The sequence below is a fragment of the Pogoniulus pusillus genome, chromosome 35 (genome assembly GCF_015220805.1).
Source record: "Pogoniulus pusillus isolate bPogPus1 chromosome 35, bPogPus1.pri, whole genome shotgun sequence".
NCBI lineage: Eukaryota > Metazoa > Chordata > Aves > Piciformes > Lybiidae > Pogoniulus > Pogoniulus pusillus.
Window position 1 is genome coordinate 8,269,674 of NC_087298.1, and position 18,067 is coordinate 8,287,740.

The 18,067-nt window shown below is 53.4% G+C and overlaps 2 protein-coding genes across 4 annotated transcripts in view; one reads left to right on the forward strand and one right to left on the reverse strand.

Annotated features, from left to right (window-relative positions):
• Positions 1-1,883: 1,883 nt before the first annotated feature.
• Positions 1,884-10,290, reverse strand: OLFML2A (olfactomedin like 2A). Its single transcript, XM_064171194.1, has 8 exons — positions 10,156-10,290; positions 5,387-5,650; positions 5,066-5,173; positions 4,764-4,949; positions 4,282-4,543; positions 3,936-4,169; positions 3,585-3,770; positions 1,884-3,368 (listed from the first exon to the last, which is right to left on the reverse strand). The coding sequence occupies exons 1-8, from the start codon at positions 10,219-10,221 to the stop codon at positions 2,767-2,769; spliced, it is 1,908 nt and encodes a 635-aa protein (XP_064027264.1). The 5' UTR covers positions 10,222-10,290; the 3' UTR covers positions 1,884-2,766.
• Positions 10,291-10,943: 653 nt separating this feature from the next.
• NR6A1 (nuclear receptor subfamily 6 group A member 1) overlaps positions 10,944-18,067 on the forward strand; it is an 89,318-nt gene continuing 82,194 nt past the window's right edge. For all 3 annotated transcript variants that reach the window (XM_064171118.1, XM_064171119.1, XM_064171120.1), the window contains exon 1: positions 10,944-11,086. In XM_064171118.1, coding sequence (XP_064027188.1) covers positions 11,020-11,086 — 67 coding nt within the window. In that variant the 5' untranslated portion in view covers positions 10,944-11,019. The remainder of the gene's footprint in view (positions 11,087-18,067) is intronic.

Below are 18,067 nucleotides of genomic sequence, written 5' to 3' on the forward strand. Positions count from 1 at the left end.
GCGTGCCCTGAAGTCCAGCTGCTGGTGTAGCAGCACTTCGTGGGGATGGCTCAGTTAGGCCATACACAGGGGCCATAGGAGAAGGCACTTAGAGTCTTTTACATGGACCTGTTATGCGATTCCCTGTTTCATAATAGCAGAGAGAGGGGATAAGGCTGACTTTAGACTGAGAAAAAGCCGTGGTGTGGTGGTGGGTCCAGGAAGCCAGAAGGATCCAACACAATAATCTCACTGGGAAACAAAAGTCCCTTTGTTTTGTTCCCTGATGGTCTTCTGTCAACAGGGAGCCCACGGAGGCTGCTGCTGCAGAGCCCTAAGGCAGAGCCCTGCGTGTTGGGGGCTGCTCTCACAGTGCCTGCACCCCAGCTTTGACAGTTCTGAGGCTTTTACAGCCTGGGCTGCTGCTGTACGGCCCAGAGTTCTGAGAGATCCTTGTGGGGCTGCACACTGTTGTCAACTTACTGCCCTGCATCAGCCAGCAGCGTCCCGCACCCTGTGCTGTCCTGCATCACCCCACATTGCTCCGTGCCACCCCCTTCCCAGCTGCCCCCAGCTCAGGATGGGGCTGCAGAGCCCAGCCGAGGCAGCGCACGCAGCTGCAGCTTTTGGGGGCGAGGCCGAGCAGCTGCCGGGGCAGAACGTAAGGCATCAAGTGTCTGTCACCTGCGGATAATTAAACTTCTCATTATCAGGGTGTTTGGGGTAGTGAGGGATACACTCTCAGAGGGGCACCTTTGCAAGAGGCCCCGCAGCTGCATTTAGAGGACAGTGCCCACCAGCCACACGAGTTTAATGACTCCTTTCCCCGTGTTTTCTTCCCTCGGGCAGCGGAGGGGGGTCTCGCAGCCAGCCCGGCTCAGCGATGCAGCGCAGAGCCACGGCAGCCCCCGCTGAAGAACAACAAAGCCCTGGAATTAGAGATGTGCTGGGAGTTTACTTTACCGCAAAAAAATGACAAAAATCCGTATTGTTTGGACAGGGATTTGCTGGGGATCGCTAGATAAAAGCCTGGCAGCGACTCAGCTGGGGGGGGAAAAGTCAGCCAGCTCCTTTCCTGTGGCGGGGCGGCTGAGCGAGGGGTGCACTGCACCACAGGCAGGAGTTTGGGGCCAAGGCACCGGCAGGGACAGGGATGGTCGGTACCTTTGGCAGCCAGAGTGGGACTCAGGTTTGAGCACAGTGTGGGGCTGGGGAATGGAGTCCTGTGGCTTCTCAGGCTATGCCAGACTGCCTTGTGCCCAGCATCAGCCTTGGGTCTTTCCAGTGGGAAACATTTCAACCATTCTGGGACACTGAGCTCAGCTGTTCAGAGATGGCTCTGTGGCATGAGGAGCCCAATGGGACACCCAGCAAGTGTGTGGGACTGGTTGGTGCCAAAGGACAGCTGCCCCAGCACACACAGGCAGGAACAGGCAGGAGCAGGGATCCAGGGACTGCTCTCACCCCCCGGGGCCCCCAGCAGCTCTATGCGTGCCAAATTTTGCATCAGAGTCAGGGCAGCTGCTCTCACCATGCCCACATTCAGCTGCTCTCTTCTCCCTTCCCTACTCTCCCTGGGAGCAGAGCTCAGCTCCTGGCTGCTACAGCTCTGACCTGAAAAATGTCAAAACCCCTTTTCCCTCAGTCCCCTGCAGGGCCAGTCCCCCCAGCTCTGTGCTAGGGACTTACCTGTCCCTGTGCTGCCCATCCCCGGGGCTTGTGAGTGCAGCTGTGGAAACACAATCGGTGCTGCCAGGGACATACAGGGTCTCATCCCCAGGCTGGGCATGAGGAGCACTGCTCAGAGCTGTGCCAGCCAGATGTCATGGGCACACCTGGCCACGTGGTGGGACAGTGAGTGCTTGTCTTGCCCGGCTTCTGCAGAAAGAACATACTCAGCCTGGTTTCACAATGTTACTTTTTTAATACTGTTCATGTCTAAAATGACCAAAACCAAGCCAAGCGCTTCTGGACCCTTGCCCTGCCTTTGGCAGAGACCAGGACAGCTGCCCTGCCTCTTCCCTGTCTGGTGCCAGGTGCAGGCAGGGGTGCAAACAGGCCACTATGGCACTGTGGGTGGGCTGCTCAGCACCCACTGCTAGGAGAGGGGACTCCGCGTGGCTCTGGTGAATGCATTAAATAATAAGCTAATGAGCAGCAAAAGCAAAGGCATCTTAATCATGTCTCCTAAAATAGCAACTGGCAGCTGCTCTTCCTGCCCCAGCAGCAAGGGGGCCCTGCCTGTCCCATGGCAGCTCAAGGCAGTGAGGGCATGGTGCCCAGGCAGTTGGTACCACAGTTAAGGCATTTGCACCACTGGCAGCTGGTGGTTATGGTAAGCATGTGGTCACACAGGGGGTGCAGGGAGCAGTGCTCAGGTTGGGTACGGCATGGATGGGTGCTCAGTGCAGTGGTGTGGGGCAGGTGCTGCCATGTTGCCAGTGGCACAGACCTGGCTGCCTCCCTCCCAGTGTTGCAGGGATACAGGGCTGGGGTCCTCTCCTGCATCTTGAGGAAGCCAACACCAGCCAAGCTGCCAACTGTAGAGCAGCCCCACAGCCTCAGAGGCCACGTTGTCATGGGGATGTCTGCTAGGAACTGTGCTTACCTGCACTCTGCCCTGCCATGTGGGAGGCACAGTGCAGGTGACTGAGGCACAGTGGATGGGGAGGGTTTTGGGGTGGGAAGTTAGCTCTTGTGACAGCTCTGGCTGTGGTTGTGTTGGGGCACTCCAGCTGGGCACATCAGTGGGTAGGCACAGGGTTGCCCTGGCACATGGCTGGGCACTCAGACCACGAAGTGGAGCCCATACGTCATCTGATGGCCATTGTCCCAGGCATAGAGCACTTTCTCCTTGGGGTTGTAATCAACCTGTGTGGTGAAGGCATACTGATTGAGGAAGGGCAGCCGGAGCTCTGCCTCTGTGTCTGTGTGCGTGTCAAAGGCGTAGGAGATCTGCCCTTCCTTCTGGTTGTAGGTATCCACAGCATAAAGGATTCCACAGATGATAAAGCAGTTCCCATAGGTGTTGCGTTTCAGCCCTGTCTTCCAGGTGGTCTCCTTGCGCACTGAGAGGTCCCCAGGGTCAAGGCGGCTCAGGACAATCACCTCCTGCTGTGAGTAGTCATAGTCCACAGAGGGGTAGATGACCCACAGTCCACTCTCATCCACAGCAAAGTCGATGTCTGAGTGCCCCCTCCACTTCCAGGGTGTTGTGTCCTCATACACCACATCATGGAGCAGTGCCCAGCCTGCCACGTACCGCTCCTTCAGGTCATACTTGATGATGTTCTTGGTGAAGGCACGGTTGTAGTAAAAGGCCCCTCGGTACACCACATGCCCAGTGCCAATCCAGTTGTAGGGCAGCTTGTAGAGGTTGCTCCAGCGGCCTGTGAGTGGGTGGGAGAGGCATTAGGATACCTTGCAGCACTGGGGTCCCATGCATGATGGCCTGAGCATGCAACTTGCGTCCCCATCATTGCCACATGGGTCCCCATCACACAGGTCCCCATCAGCTGCCCACCACCCCAGGCACAGTCAGCATTGCATGGCACCCATCCAGGAAGAGTCAAGGACCTTGCACCCACTTGGCCACCAGCCCTCACCCTGCTTGAAGTTGTCAAGGCTCCTGAACTCCACCAGGTTGTTGCCATAGTAGTAGTTGGTGACATAGATGCGATCATCCTTGGCTGCTGGGTCCTTCATCCAGGCCCCCTCATTGCGCCCATAGCTGTGGTGTTCCACAGGGGACTCAACTGACTCGATGGTGCCTTCACATTCCATCTCCTTCACTGGGTACCGAGGAGGAAGACAAAGGCTTACCCTTGTGCCAGGCAGCCTGCCTCCATGTGGGCCAGGAAGTCCTCATCATGACAGGGCTATTGCTGGCCCAGCCTGGCCACAGATACTGAAACCACTGCAGCAAGTGCCCCCACCCATCACCCCCACTCACCCACCTCTGTTTGGTGTTTCAGGGCTTCTGGTGCTGTCAGCCTCTTGCCTGAGGATGGTGGCAGAAGGGCCGTGGATGGTAGTGTGGGGCACCAGGGCAGTGCTGGGCTCAGATGTGGTGCTGGGCACAGTGGTCTCTACCCGTGCAATGGCTTGGGCTGGGGTGCCCTCAACTGGGGCAGGTGGGAGGCCCCTCTCCTCCTGCCGCTCTGGCGTAGCTACCACCTTCATGGAGCTCTCTGCAAGGGGATAACTGGGGGTCTATAAACTGGCAAGGAAGCCCCTGGCCCTCTGCCTTGGCAAGATGGTACCCCACAAGCTTGACACCCAAGTCTCATCCTCTGTACTTACCACGGCTGCTGGCTGGCCCTTCCATTGCTCCCACCTGCCCAGCCTTGTAGTAAGTGATGCCCCTGACCACTGTTTGCTGGTGTGCTGATGGCTTGGGCTTAGGCGTAGGCTGTGACACCCCCTTCACCTTCATGTTATCTCTTTTGGGCTTTTCAGGCTTCATCTGCTTCTCCTTGGGTGCTCGGGGGGCTGCCTTGTCACCGAATGTCTTGCGGGTGCTGGGGTACCGTCCTGCTTCCTTCTCTCGGCCACCCACTGTGTCCTGAGGAGCACAGCCTGTTCAGACCCTCTCTCCTTCCCTCTAGCCACCATGCCAGGCAATGGGCGCAGGAACTAGCTCCTGGCTGATGGCATGGTGCACCCCAATGCCCACAGCAGCTGCCAGCAAAAGCCACAAGCCTGGGACAGGGTGGCTCTGAGGCAGAAGCCCAGTGGCACTGGCCGTGCCTGCAAGGGGCCAAGTCCCCAGAGGCAGGGGGTACCTGTGCCTTGCTCTCAGGGACAGCAGCAGCATCCTTCTGCAGCAGCTGGTAGCCCAGGTTGGATATCTCCTTCTTGATGCTGATCATGATGTCAGAGTAGTTTTCATAACGTTTCATCTGGTTGGTGAGGTGCAGAACACTTTCCTTCATGAAGTCATTCTCCCTGCTCAGATTGGTCTTGATGGTCTAGCAGAGAGAGGAGAGGTTGGAGCCCTGCTCAGGGATCCTATGGCACCCTCAGAGAGTCCTGAGCAGCCATGCTGGGCATGCTGTGGGGACAGTGCCTGCCAGAGCTCACCAACCTCCTCCAGTGTGTTCATCTGAGCCACCACTTTGCTGATATAGGAGTGCACTTTCATCAGGTCCATGCTGTAGAGTGTTCCCTCCAGCAGGTCTACCATGGACTGCAGCTGCAGAGGGAAAGAAGGGCTGGAGCACAGGGAATAGGACAGGGCTGCACAGCCACTGTAGATACCCTGATTTGTCCCTGCTCACAGCTGGAGCATTGGAACCACACTGCTCCATTGCCCTATGCCAGAGTAGAGATGAAGATCATGGGTTCTGAGCATGGAGAAGGAATCTTCCAGCCCCCAGCCCATGGTCCTGCCATGCCTACAAGATACCTTGAAGAGCTCGGGTGCCTGCTTCTTCAGCTTCTCCATCTTCCACTCATTCTCGCAGGGATTGAGTGAGGAAGGGGGTGCAGTGCAGGAGCACTTGCAGTCAGAGCCCGAGCTCACTGTCTCCACCGTGTAGAAGTCCTCCACTCTCATGCTGCCATTCCTGACGCGGCTGCAGGCATCCTTGCTGAGTGGCCGCAGGATGCACTTACAGCGGCAGTCAGATCCCTCTGAGGTCATCCGGACCTGGTCTGTCTCACCCAGTGCCTGCAGAGATATGCAGCATGGGGGCTTATGGTGAGCCTGGGGTCCCATTCAAATGCCCCACAGGGTTCTGTCAACCCTAGTAAGCTGTCACAACCAGCCTCCTCTCTGCTGCATGCCCAGAGGTGTCCCACTGCCCCTAGAGCTTCCAGATGTGCCCCAAAGAGTGTAGGACATTGATTGGCCCAAAGCACCCTGTCCCACCACACTGCACCTGGATAGTGGTGACAAAACCCAGGTGGTTGCTTGCCCCTATGGCCACCAAAGCATTTTGTGCCCTAGGTACTTGGGTCCCATTTCTGTAGCTGTTTCCAAGCCTTCAGCAAGACCTCTGTGAGCAGGGAGAGCCAGAAACGCCTCCACACCTCAGCACCCACAACCCTGAGCTGACACAGGGTCCCTTGTTCATAGTGACATGCAGGCACCTCAGGGTGAGCTTGGCCCCTCTGGACCCTTCAGTGGCCAGAGGCACACACTCAAGGACTCCCTTGTTTCAGCACATGTCTCTGACTTAAGCTACAGAGCCAGGGTACTTTTAGGTTGGCTTCTGCAGATAAGGAACTGTTCTTTCCCAGCTATGCTTAGGAACAAGACTGTGATGCTGTCTGCCAAGCTGTCCAGCTGGGGAGCAGTGACCCCCTGCTACCAGCTATGCACCCATCTGGGATGTCTGGGTGGTGGGGAGCATGGATGGGCTGTATTGGGTGTTTCATGTGGGGACGTGTTTGCTCCAAACACTCGGGAGGGAGGGAAGAGGGTAGAAGCAGTGCGGTGACCCAGGAGGGAGAGGGCTCTGCCCGCAGGGACTCTGACTCATCCTGGGAAACAGAATGGTGTCAGAGCAGCAAAATGAACTCAGCTCTGGCTCTCTATCCTTTCCCGAAGCACGGCGCAGCATGGGAAAGGGCAGAGGCCCACAGGGCTGATGTCCTGCCCACAGGCAGCACCCACAGCCATGCAGGCATCATCCTTCCCATGCCCAGCAGGGCTGACATGCTGGTGGCACCCAAGCAGCAACTTTCCCTGGGCACTGCTCGCCTAGCAGGGACGCTTGGCCAACCACAGCCGCACAGCTGGGGCCACGAGCTTCCCCTCCTCAAGCAGCAGCAAAACCTTCCGAATTTTGCATTTCAAAAAAGCTTCTCTCTTTCAAAGGGAAAAGAAAGTCCCACACCAGGCAGCTGAGAGGGCTGTAAATTGAAGAGGATCTAATCAAGCTCTCGGCAGGGAGCAGTGGGGCACAGAGTGGGACCCACTTCCCAAACACCACCTCTTCAGCCTCTCACACCTCCATGGGGCCTCCTGACCTCCCCATGGCAATGCCAGCACTTGTGCAAACAAGCAGGACAATTCGCAGCCTGGCCACGGGCTGCTGGCCCCTCCACACGAACGCGGGCGGCTCCCCGACCTCTGTGCTGGGCTGCTAGCCTTGCCACAAGCTCTGCTCCTCCATGTGCACGGTGCTGCGTGGGACCCCAGTTTGCACACACGTCTCCGTGGGAACCTTGCACAAAGTGCCGGTTTTCACACACATGCCCATGGGAACCCTGCGCATTCGCCGCAGGAGCCCTGCACGAGGTGCCAGCGTGCTCCATGGGAGCCTCAACCGAGTTCCCACACGGGTTCCCGCATTCCCGCCAACACCCCAAGCAACAACCGCTGCTGCACAGTCCAAAGCTCAGGGACACGCTCCAACCCTTCCGCAAGGAAGGGCTGCAGCTGTCTGTGCCGAAGGCTCGCTCCGGTGGGAGCGGGCGGCCGTGGGCCGCGCGTTCCCTCCCACTGCTCTTGGCAGCGCATCGGTGGGAGGCACGGCCGGCATGGAGGCCCCGCGTGTCCCGCTGAGGTGGGGCGCAAGCGGCTGGAGCCGTGCGCAGCGAATGCGCTCGGAGCGGCCCGATCAGTGCCTGTTTACTCTGCAGTGCATGGGCGGCCCAGCAAACGGAGGCTGCCCCCACCACATGAAAGGGCAGAGACCTCTCGGTTCAAGACAGAAGGGGCAGCCTTTCGACCAAAGACCTCCTGGTTCAAGCCATTTCTTTCCTACATCCCAGCAAATAGCCCCTGGCTAGGGCAGGGTGCAGCCTCGTGGGCTGCTGGCTGGGCAGGCAGCCAGGAGGGCGAGCAGCCAGTGGCCCCGAGGCCTGGCAGCCGCCTTTGTCTCATGACTGCACAGCAACAAAATAAGCTGCACACCTCAGTTAAAGGTGTGAGCAGGTGCTGGGAGCCAGGGAGACCAGCTGCCCCTTCCCGGGTGCTGTATGAGCCTCACTGCACAGCAGCCAGAGCAGCCGCCTGCCTTCACGTGGGGTAGTAACATTAAACCTCGGTCTGCCTTGTAAACGGCTTCCTTAAACAGGAACCGTATGGTCTATTCATACGGAAAAGGCTATAAACAAGGAAGTCTTAAAAAAAAAAAAGCCCCGCACAGTCCAATCTGTGAGAGTCACTCCACCTCAGTGCACTGGCTGGGCATCCTTCATCAGACTGTGCCTGGCTGTGCCCTTACCCCGCAGGGACACCCCACACCCACAGTGCACATGGGACTGCTCCTCAACAGCTTGTGGGTGGGTCGGGACATGGGGCACGAGGCAGCCCTGACAAAGGCTGACACACTGCACTGCTTGCTTGGAGTGGGAACCTTTCTGGTGGTTGCTGCAGCCCTGTGGAGTCTTTCTCTAAATCCTCCTGCTCGCTGCAGACCCCACCCCAAGGTGCAGCAGGTGGGTGCTCACAGTCCTCCAGAGTCAGGTCCCAGTTCCATGGGGCAGTGGTGCACCCATGGCTGGCATGGGAGAGCATTGCTGCACTTTGCTGAGGGCTTCCTTACCTCCAGTCTTATCAGCTTGGTAGTTTTTCCAGCACTGTCTAATTTCTGGACCATCTTGCAAGAACGTCCATAAGAGCACTGAGTCTGTGCCATTATTTGGAGAAAGCAGGACCTCTGACAATGAACCCTGGCCAGCTTTAAGCTGTCTTTTAATTGCTGCCAGAGGACTTGTCTAGGAGGAAAACATGCTGTGTTGATAAGCATGCTGTCGCACTGTGCACCCCATGCACAGCTGCTGGAATCTGTCCCCGTCACAGGAGGGAAACCATATCACCCTCCTCTTCCTCTTCCTCCCTGCCTTGGCACAACATGTTAAACACGTTCTGCAGTGCAGGGAGCTGAGGCAGAATGGTTGGCAGAGCTGGGCTGTGGCTGATGATGCCAGGCCCTGAGCACTGGTATTGCCTGTCTCATGTCATTCACAGGGACACAACCACAAGAAGCATTTGTGAGGCACACGAATGCCCACTAATGGGATCTCATCCAAAGGGAAGAACTGAAAAAACACTATCAAGCACAGCAGGCAGCACTCGCATGGAGGGAAGGATGGATGAGGCGACAGCACTGAACAGATCTGTAGGCTGTGGATCCCAGGCTCTTCAGACAACATCACCTCTGACACCCTGATGGGAAACCAGTGCTAAGCTCCCTGGACACTGTTCCCAAGCCGGACACTGCAAACAGCACCTGGGTTTTCACCTTCTCCCACCGAGTGACTTGGAAAAGCTGGCTTTTAACACTCTGCTTATCCTGGCATCAGCAGAGGGCTGCTCCCACTACCTGGCTGATGTCCTAACTCTATCTGGGCTACAAACACTGACCCTGTGGGCAAATAGTCATGGGGAGGTCTTGGGACCAAGGACTCTCAGATCTCCGCAGGGCACCGGCACCCACATGTCCTGCTCTTGGGTTCCTTTCACCTCTGCAGAGGAATCTTGTCCGAACTGTTCCTTCTGGCCCGGAGATGCTCCGTGCAGACACCATCACCGTAGCGCCGGGCTTTGGGAACCATCCGACCTACCAACAGCGCTCGCAGCCCCAGACATCCTTCCCCGCCGAACTCCGCGCAGCGAAACAAGCACCGGCAGCAAAACCGCACCAGCCCTTCGCGGGGAGCATCCCACGTCCCGGACCCGGGGGCTGGCCCGGGTTCGGCACCGGGGGCTGCACCGACTTCCCCTCGTTCCTCTGCCCCGGGGCGTCCTGACCAGCACCAAAGCAGAGCGACTGCCCGAGGAGAGCCCCAGGACTGTTCTCTGCCCCTCAGAGGTGAGAGTCCCGGTCCACGGACACGGTCCTCAGTCTCCGGGCGCAGGTCGTGGGGCCGGTGTCAGCTCGGGGCCGGACTCAGGCCGCCTATGGGGGTGCGGGAGTTACCGGGCACCCTCGCCCGCTCCTTTCGCTGCCCGTGCGGTGCGGCTGGAGGCGGCGCTGCGGGGTAGGAATCATTGCCTGGGGATCCCCTCGGAGCCTGCTTAGCCACAGCAGCGACCACCGCCACCACCGAGGCCTCTGGATCGCCACTGACCGTGCCGATGGCACCCGCCCCGCAGGGAGCAGGGGCTACCCTCGCCTGCTCCTGGGCACCCGCGGAAGCACAGCGCGATGGCACACCCACAGCTCCGATTCCAGTCCCAGTCCGAGTCCCCGTGCTGGTCCAGATCACGTCGGTGCTTACCGTGGCGGCTCCGCGCGCGGCGGCCAGCGCTGGGAGAAGCAGCGCCGGGAACAGCAGCACCCGCATGGCGAGAGAGGCGCCGAGCGCCCGCACCGAGCGCCCTCCTTGCCCGGCCCGGCCCGGCGGCGGGGAGGAGCCGCTTGCCCGCCTGCCCGTTCCGCCCCGCCCCGTCCCATGCCGTCCCGTCCCATCCCGTCCCAGCGGCAGTACCGGCCCCAGGAGCGACGCCGCGGCGACGGGGGCGGCGCGGTCCTGTCTAAGCGGAGCTGTCTGGTGCCCACTCTGGGGCCGTCCAGGATTTCCCTCTACTAGAGTTAGCTGCCGGACCTCACAATGCTGTGCGGTACCCCGGGCTGCCCAGTGCCCCATGCCGAGGACTGCCTGCTCCCACTCGGGTCTGCTTGTGCGCTTTTCCCGGTCTGGCCAGTCCCCTCCTGTGTCAGAGCGGTTGTTGCCTGGATCCTCCCCGGGGCTGCCCAGGTTCCCTTCTTCTGGTGCCCGGTGCAGCGCTGGGACCACCCGATGTCGCGGGCACCGCTCCGGGCTCGGGCAGCTGGCGCCCCCTAGCGCCCTGGTGTTCCCGGCGCGCCCGGCGCTGCCCCGCTCCCGGGGCGGAGCCGGAGGCGGGTCCGGGGCGTGGCGGCCCCCACGGGTACATCCGGGCGGTGAGAACGGACTACGCTTCCCGTCGTGCCCCGCAGGAGGGCGGGGCGGCCCGGCCCGGCTCGGCCCGAGCGCGGCGCCCGCAGCGGCGGCTCTGGCTGTCAGCAGCGCCCGGAGCGGCCATGGGGCAGCGCGGCCGCCGGGGCCCCTGAGACCCGCCGTGCCCCGGCCAGGCTCCGGCGCGGCCCCGGCGCCGCCGCCATGGAGCTGGAGCCGCCCGCAGAGCTCCCCGAGCCCCGCGCCACCGCCAAGGGGCCGCCCCGCAACGGTGAGTGAGTGGAAAGCGGGGTCCGGCCCGGCCGCGGGCGCCCCTCGGGGCCGGGGGACAGGAACCGTGTGGCGTGGGCCCGGCCGGTAACGCGCCGGAGCGCGGTAATCGGGCTTCTGCTGCCCGCCACACCGACTGCGGCGGCGGGGCCCTTGGGGTGGGGGGCTCCGGGCGGCCGCAACTTTCCGCGGTGGTGGGGCACAACAAAGGGCCGCGGCGGGCCGCGCGTGTTGCCTGCCCTGCCCGCCGCGGCTCCCCGCTGACAGCGGCCCCGCCGCCCGGGCTGCGCCTCGGCGGGACGCGCCGCTCCGCCGCCGGCACCTTCGCGGGGAATCGTAGGGCCGTGCATGGAGCGTGCGGGGTTTTTCCTCCACCTGTATTGAGTGCCTTTCGAAATGGAGAGGGTTTGTGTTAATTTATACGGTTTCCCCGAAAGTGCGGGGATTTAAATCTGCATCTTCCATTTACTGCCCCCGGCAGTCCAAGTGGTGGGGCGCGGCGGGTTGGCTGCAGTGCTGCTGGAGCTCTCCTCGTTTTGCCGTGTTTCGGGCTCCGTTCTGCATCACGGTGCAGCTTTGCTCCATGTCCTGCTCTCCACGGCCTTCGCTGCCCGTTCTCTCGCGCTGACCCCGGGAACAATGTTTGTTTGGTCAGGGGGTGCTGCTGCTGCTGCTCCTCCTGATGTTTATAGGCACCATTTGGGACGGTTTTACACTTCCAGTATGCAGATCCCGCATCTGCACTTGAATGTCTCTGCCAATTTTTATGGTTTACAATTGCATTTTACCATCTTAAGGTACCCTTTTCTACAAAGGATTTGCTCAGACAAAAGACGCTCTTATCAGGAGCATCACTGGCGTTTGCTAGATAGAAGCATCACCAAAACATGCGCAGTGCTGGCAGTTAGAGAAATGAGTATTTCTGTAGTTAGCCTGAAGTGTAATTTTGAATTGTGTCTCTTTTGGGTGTCCTAGAAATGTTTTTCTCCTCTCTTAGTTAGGTGTCCAGTTGAATGAAAGGTACTCTTCTTTCAGTCAGAGTTCAAAAATCATTAATTTGGGAAGGGTTCCTTTGATGTCCTAGTACTGCAGTAGTAGTATTTTGTCTGCATTTACTGTTTTCCCCACAGAACCGTGGGGTTTTGAGGTAATGTCTTTGGATTCCTCAAATTAGTTTTAAGAGTTATTTGCATGTCCTGTGTAGCTGTTTCATGGGACGGAGGTTTTACCTGTGGCTGCAGTTTGTCTTTTGAATGAATGATGTAACAACCTTTTTACTACTTTGCCTTCAAAAATGTGAAATACTGGGATGGTATTGAGACACTGCTTGACCTTCAGTCTTTCTAAAGCCTACAACAGCCAGGGGAGGGGGAGAAAAGATTGGCATCTTATTTTGTTGGCTTATAAAGTATCTGCAAGTGGTAATGGCAAATTAAGACTCCTAACATTTCCTTCTCTTAAGGGAGATTCATGGAGTTTTTTCATACATTGAGGTACAGCATCTTCGCTCTTAAGAAAATAGTTAAAATGATGGCATAAGTGCTCAGCAGTTCTGTGTATCAGTAGGATTATATTCCTGATGGCTGTGTTAAAATCATTAATGAACTTAAGCTCTGCACGTGGCTCCTGTGTTAACTCGGAGTAAACTGCTGCAAGTTTATTGGCGTCTTCAGTGAAAGAAGCCTCAGAGTAACTTTGAAATGCAGTTACATGATTTTCTTTCAGCAGTTAGGGGCAATTGCAGCCTCGTTTCAGCAGGCATTTGACGTTCTCAGGCTGTAAGATGATGGTTTTCCTTTACCAATTGCAGTGCATTGCCTGCCGTGTAAGAAACCTGTTTTGTCATTGAGCAACTCGACGGCAATGAGTAAAAAGAATTATGTTTTAAAAAATAATTTCATTAGGGCATTCATTTTGTCCTGTACCTACCAGCAATTATTTTCCAACAAGGTCCCATTTAAGACTTGGTTTCCTCCATAGCTTCAGTTGATGTTTTTCCCCTGTGAATGGAACATGATGGTTTATACAGTTTTAATCCCTTTATGTTTTAACTAAACTAGCAATGGAGTAGGTAACTTGGAGGTAATTTTTGACACTTTGTTGTGTGATGTGGTCTTGGAAAACAGGTTTAAGTATCAGGAAACTACTTGAATTTTGTGTCCCCTTAAAATGATCAGTTTGAGATAGGTAGATTGCTAATCTGGATGAACTTCATGCCAGAGAAGGGGGAAGTTGTAAGAGCACAAAGAATGTAAGGTTTTCAAAGAAAAATCCCACTGCTTGCATCCCTTCCCTTTTCCACAGTGCTCTCAAACTTTACTGGTGCACACTGACATTTTTAGTGGTTCTTTATGCTTGATTGCTTTGCATCTGATGAGATAAGCCTTTGCTTAACAAAGACTATTTCATTGATATAGTTAGGTTTTAGTTTACTGGCTATAAACATTTCTTTGAAGATTTAGGAAGAAAAACAAATTGACTTGTTGAATGGCAATGCTGCTGAAGTGAAATGTCTCTGAATAAACAAGAAGCTACAGTGTTATTTTGACTCACTACTGGCTTGCTGAATGTGGATGGTTCTTTTGTAAATAATAAGGTAATAAATTATAGAATTCTGAGTTTGGATCTGTGATGGGAAGTAGAAGCCTTGTAATTTAGAAAGAACTTAATTACTTTGATGGTAAGATGGAAAAATACCTCTTGGTGTAAAGTTGGAATTTGGTATTGATGACTTCTGTAGATCATTAATCAGGAAAATGGGTTATGCATGCCTTTTTCTACTAAACCCAAGACTAGCAATGTATGTTCAGCAGATGCAGTGTGTGATGGGACACTGAGACAACAGGATTTTCCCCCCTGCTTTGCTACTAAAGAGTAAAAATACTGTGTTATGGAAAACAAGGGAGTTTTTTTGTCTATGAGCCTGTTTCTTGATTGTTGGGAAGCAGCAGTCATTTTCCTGTCCTGTTTCTGGCAAGTCATTCGTGGGATCTTTTTTTTTTTTTGATGTGGGGAATGTGCAAGCAGTTTGTTAAATTCCTGTTGAGCTCCTACATGGTGGTAGCTTTGAACAGATGCATTTACACTAGCATTCTCTGCGAATGAGAGCACAGTTTATCCTGTTGATAAACTGCCTATTTAAATAAAGCCTTCAGCAGTGTAATCTGGTAATTCTAATTAAGTCATTTACATAAAGAATTGGCCCAGGGTTTCATCAGATGGCTGCTGGTGAGCTGAAATGCATTCTTTCCCTCCAGCTGTATTAAACTGGCCTTTTGATCCTTTTCAGTTTTTTAGCCTTTAAGCCAGAGTAGTTATCACTTTGCAGAGTTAATTGAGAAAGGGAAGTTGGGGGACAAGAGGACCCTTCAAGATTTAGCTTTAGTCTTAATTACTACAGTTGTAATTACCTTATTAGACTTCCAGATTTTTATATGTTGATTAAAATGATTCTGTGCAGGCTTTGTTGGAAAGAAGAAACACAGCACTGATGGGCTAGCTTCAGTGAAGTTCTTTATTGGTAAATGATTAGCAATAAATTGTCTGACAAGCAGTATATATCTGGGGTATCTGAATTCTACTCCATCTCTTTGATAAGGAAGCTTCATTTACAAAGGGTGGACCCCATGTCCTTCAGAGAGCACAAATTATATGTCTTTGGTTGCCTAATCATCCCAGCTATAGGCTTGTATCAGTGGTGAAATTTAAACTTGGAGAAATGTCTGGTTGATGTGAAGGACTAATTTTGTAAGCCCTTTTCTCCTTTGTGGATGCATCAGGAGAAACTGATAAAAATGTGATGAGGCTCTAATGTTGGGCTGACTACAAACTGCTGTGATGTCCTTGACTGGCAATATCTCAGCAGAAACTTTGTGGAGTTCTCAAATATTTCTCATGGAAATATAACCTGACATTGTGAAGTCCTTCAGACTCAGTCATAGAATTCTCTTGCCATGTAGCATCAGCTATTCCAACAGGAGACAGGGAATGCAACATCATTACATGTTTCTAAAGGTTCCATGGTCCTCCTGTCAGCATGGTGGATTCTCTGCATGTTAACCCACGAGTGAGTGTACACAAACTGAATGAATGCAGTGCTCCTATGATTGTGAGGGTTTATCTTAGCCTGTGCTGGCACAGAGAAGCATGGGCTTTATCTGTGAGAACTCTTTTGGAGCCCTCAGATCCTGAAGCCAAGTGATTAAAGGATGGTTGTTGTGGTAAGAAAAAAATGAAGAACTTAGTCTCTGGAACTTCTGCCAAGCACCAACTCATCTTCCAAAATTTTCATTGAGTCTCACAGCTGTAACCTTCTTGTTTGGCAATGCATACAAAGAATTATTTCTAAGGATATTATTACATCTTGTGTATACTTTCACCAGGAGGCTCTAGCTTGTGCCTCTTCTATCAACAGCTGTGAAAATGCCCATTCTGGAGATCAAGCAGTGATTGTTCTTACTCACAAATAACTTAATGGAATATGGAATTCTCTGTTACCAGGGCTTTGGTTTAAGGTGGGTAACAGTGCAGCTGAGATCTTGGCTTATTTTGCAGTAGAATGTAAGCGCAGGGTTTGATGTTTAAAGGAGGCTTTTCCTAGGGCTAAATGTGGATCAGGGACTAGGGTTGCTCTGCTCAGTCCACACTGAATGGCTTGGATGCTAAAAGAACTTGCTTTTGATCTCTACATATGGCCATATCTTGCACACAGAAGATTCCAGATTTGAGAGTGTATGCTTATATACACCAAAGGTTGGTTGCTGTTTGGGAGATTAATACTGAACACGGGAGCTTCCAGCTCCTTCCAATCAGGCTCTGAAGGTGGTATTCTTTGGCATGGCTGACAAGTATAGCTGAGCTATCTTTTGCCACTGCAGCTCCATACCAGTGTGTATATATATATCGCAGTGGTTGTGAAGGTTTGAGTTTCTAGCAGCAAAGATAGAACTGGTAACAGGAAGAGTTTTTTTCTAGTGGTATTGCACAAACTAGTTGAAATTAGAGCAGTTGTGGTAGAGTTCTGGGATTTTGTGACCCTGTCTGCAGTGTACAGTCCTGTGATGACCAACGGATTTGGGTAACTTGTGTGGTGTCAGATTAACCAACTTGGTTAACACCTATAAAAATGAGCTGGTGTTTTATTAAATGCATCATTTTAAAATGAGAAGTCTGTGCTAAGAAAGATACTTGGAAATGGGTTTGAAGATTCACAGAACTCTGGTTTTGTGTAGATTCACTGATTCAGGCAAACTGGGAATTCATAACTTAGCCTTATCATTGCTGCCTCATTGGAAATTCGTAGTTGGTGCTTGCTGGTTGGAATGCTCATCTGAGCTTTAAAGTTTGTTGGGTTTTTTTTTTCTTGAAAGGAGAAACCCAAGCTCCCACCAGAGTGGGTTTGCTGGGGCTGCTGCAGCATCTTACAAAGTGGAGGAAAACAATGGAAATGTGTTCAGTGCTAGTGGTGTGTGCTAGCTAGCTTGCTACTGCCAGTTTGCAGCTGATGGCATAGCTACTCAGTGCCTCTTGCCTTCCTTGCTGGCTGTAAAGCTCTTCTTTGCCCACTTCTGTTCTCCTGCTTACCTGAGATATGCTGTAGGGGTCTGTTGTCATCTTAACACTTCAGTTGACCTTTAGTATTTCACTTTGATTTACATAGGGCCTCTGCTGAGCGAACTGTCCCTATCACATGATGATATCCATAAAAATGACACTTCCTAGTCTTGGAAAAAATCCCCAGGCCCATTGGAGCCATGTGAAAAGGACACCCAGCAGGAAGAGAGGCCCATGGCTTGAAATATTCATCAATCATTTTCTTGGCACCAGGAAACCAATCAACTCTTCTAAGGGGTAGCGCGTAATCAATCACACAATGTGGGAAACAGGGTTTGCTGGCCCTACCAAAAATGTCCCTTCATGTTGACAGAGGGAAAGAGTGTTGTGTGGCTGCTTATTCACAAGTGTAACTTACACCCTCGCTATAGAGAAACCAGACTTCTGCAAAAGGCAGTCTGTGAAGAGAACAGTTTAATGCCGATGGGGCAACTTAAGCTTGAACTAAAGGTTTTGTTTCCAGTGCTAGTGAGCCAGCTTTTGATTTTTTTTTTCTTAACCTTTCTGTAGCTGATAGGTGAAGGTTTTGTCTCCTGTTCCCAAATCTGTGTGTTCTGCAAGCAGCAAATAGAGCAGCATAATGGCTTTAGGGGATCAGAATGTTAAGTTTTGCACATTCTTTGTCAAACAACTTTATTTTGAAGTAGCTTTTATTGCAGACTAACACTAGGGGAGAAATGTAGCCCTGGATGCTTGTGTCCTCTTCCTATCTTTAACTTTTGTTAACTATCTATCTTTATGTCGGTTGCTCAATAAGTAAACAGAAGTAGTCAACATCTGTAGGATATTTTAGTGTAGCAAGTGGATAGGGATTATTTGCATTCTTATTTTCTAGGAAGATGCTGTAAACTGGAGCAAGAGTTGTTTATAACTTTGTTCTTTCTATGGAAATTTGTGCAATAGTGGTTACATAAGAATTGCCATAGTGTTTATGGCAAAACAGTTGGCAAGTGGATTGCTAGAGTTCCTTCAGGAAAACATCTCTTGTATTCAGATGATGAGTTCTGGCTCCATGTGACTCTGCTGATGCCTGGTATACACATTGCTTGGGTGGCTGTGAGTCGTTGCAGAGGCTGTGTTAGCCCAGGCTTAGCTGCTGGCTTGTGGAGATGGTTCTGGTGCTGCTTTGTTCTTCAGCGCTTTGTTGGTGGTGAGATTTGACACAAGTTGGCTGTGTGGTCTGAGGTGCTCATTTTCTATTTCAATAGCTACAGAAACCTGAAACAAATGTTGTACCTGTAACAAATTTAGCACTTTACTCCCTTAAAAATACACTGCAAGTGCCAGTACGTTGCCATGGGGGAGGCCAAACGCCTCCATGGCAAGAGCCTTTTGTGCACCCGCTCCCACGTGGGGCTTTGCCTCTAGC

Coding starts and splice junctions, on each gene's coding strand:
- OLFML2A (XM_064171194.1), bottom strand. CDS start 10,221: ATGCGGGTGCTGCTGTTCCCGGCGCTGCTTCTCCCAGCGCTGGCCGCC. Junction 3,771..3,935: donor CCCTGAAACACCAAACAGAG/GTGGGTGAGTGG, acceptor CTCGGTACCCAG/TGAAGGAGATGGAATGTGAA. Junction 3,369..3,584: donor CCTTGACAACTTCAAGCAGG/GTGAGGGCTGGT, acceptor ACCCACTCACAG/GCCGCTGGAGCAACCTCTAC.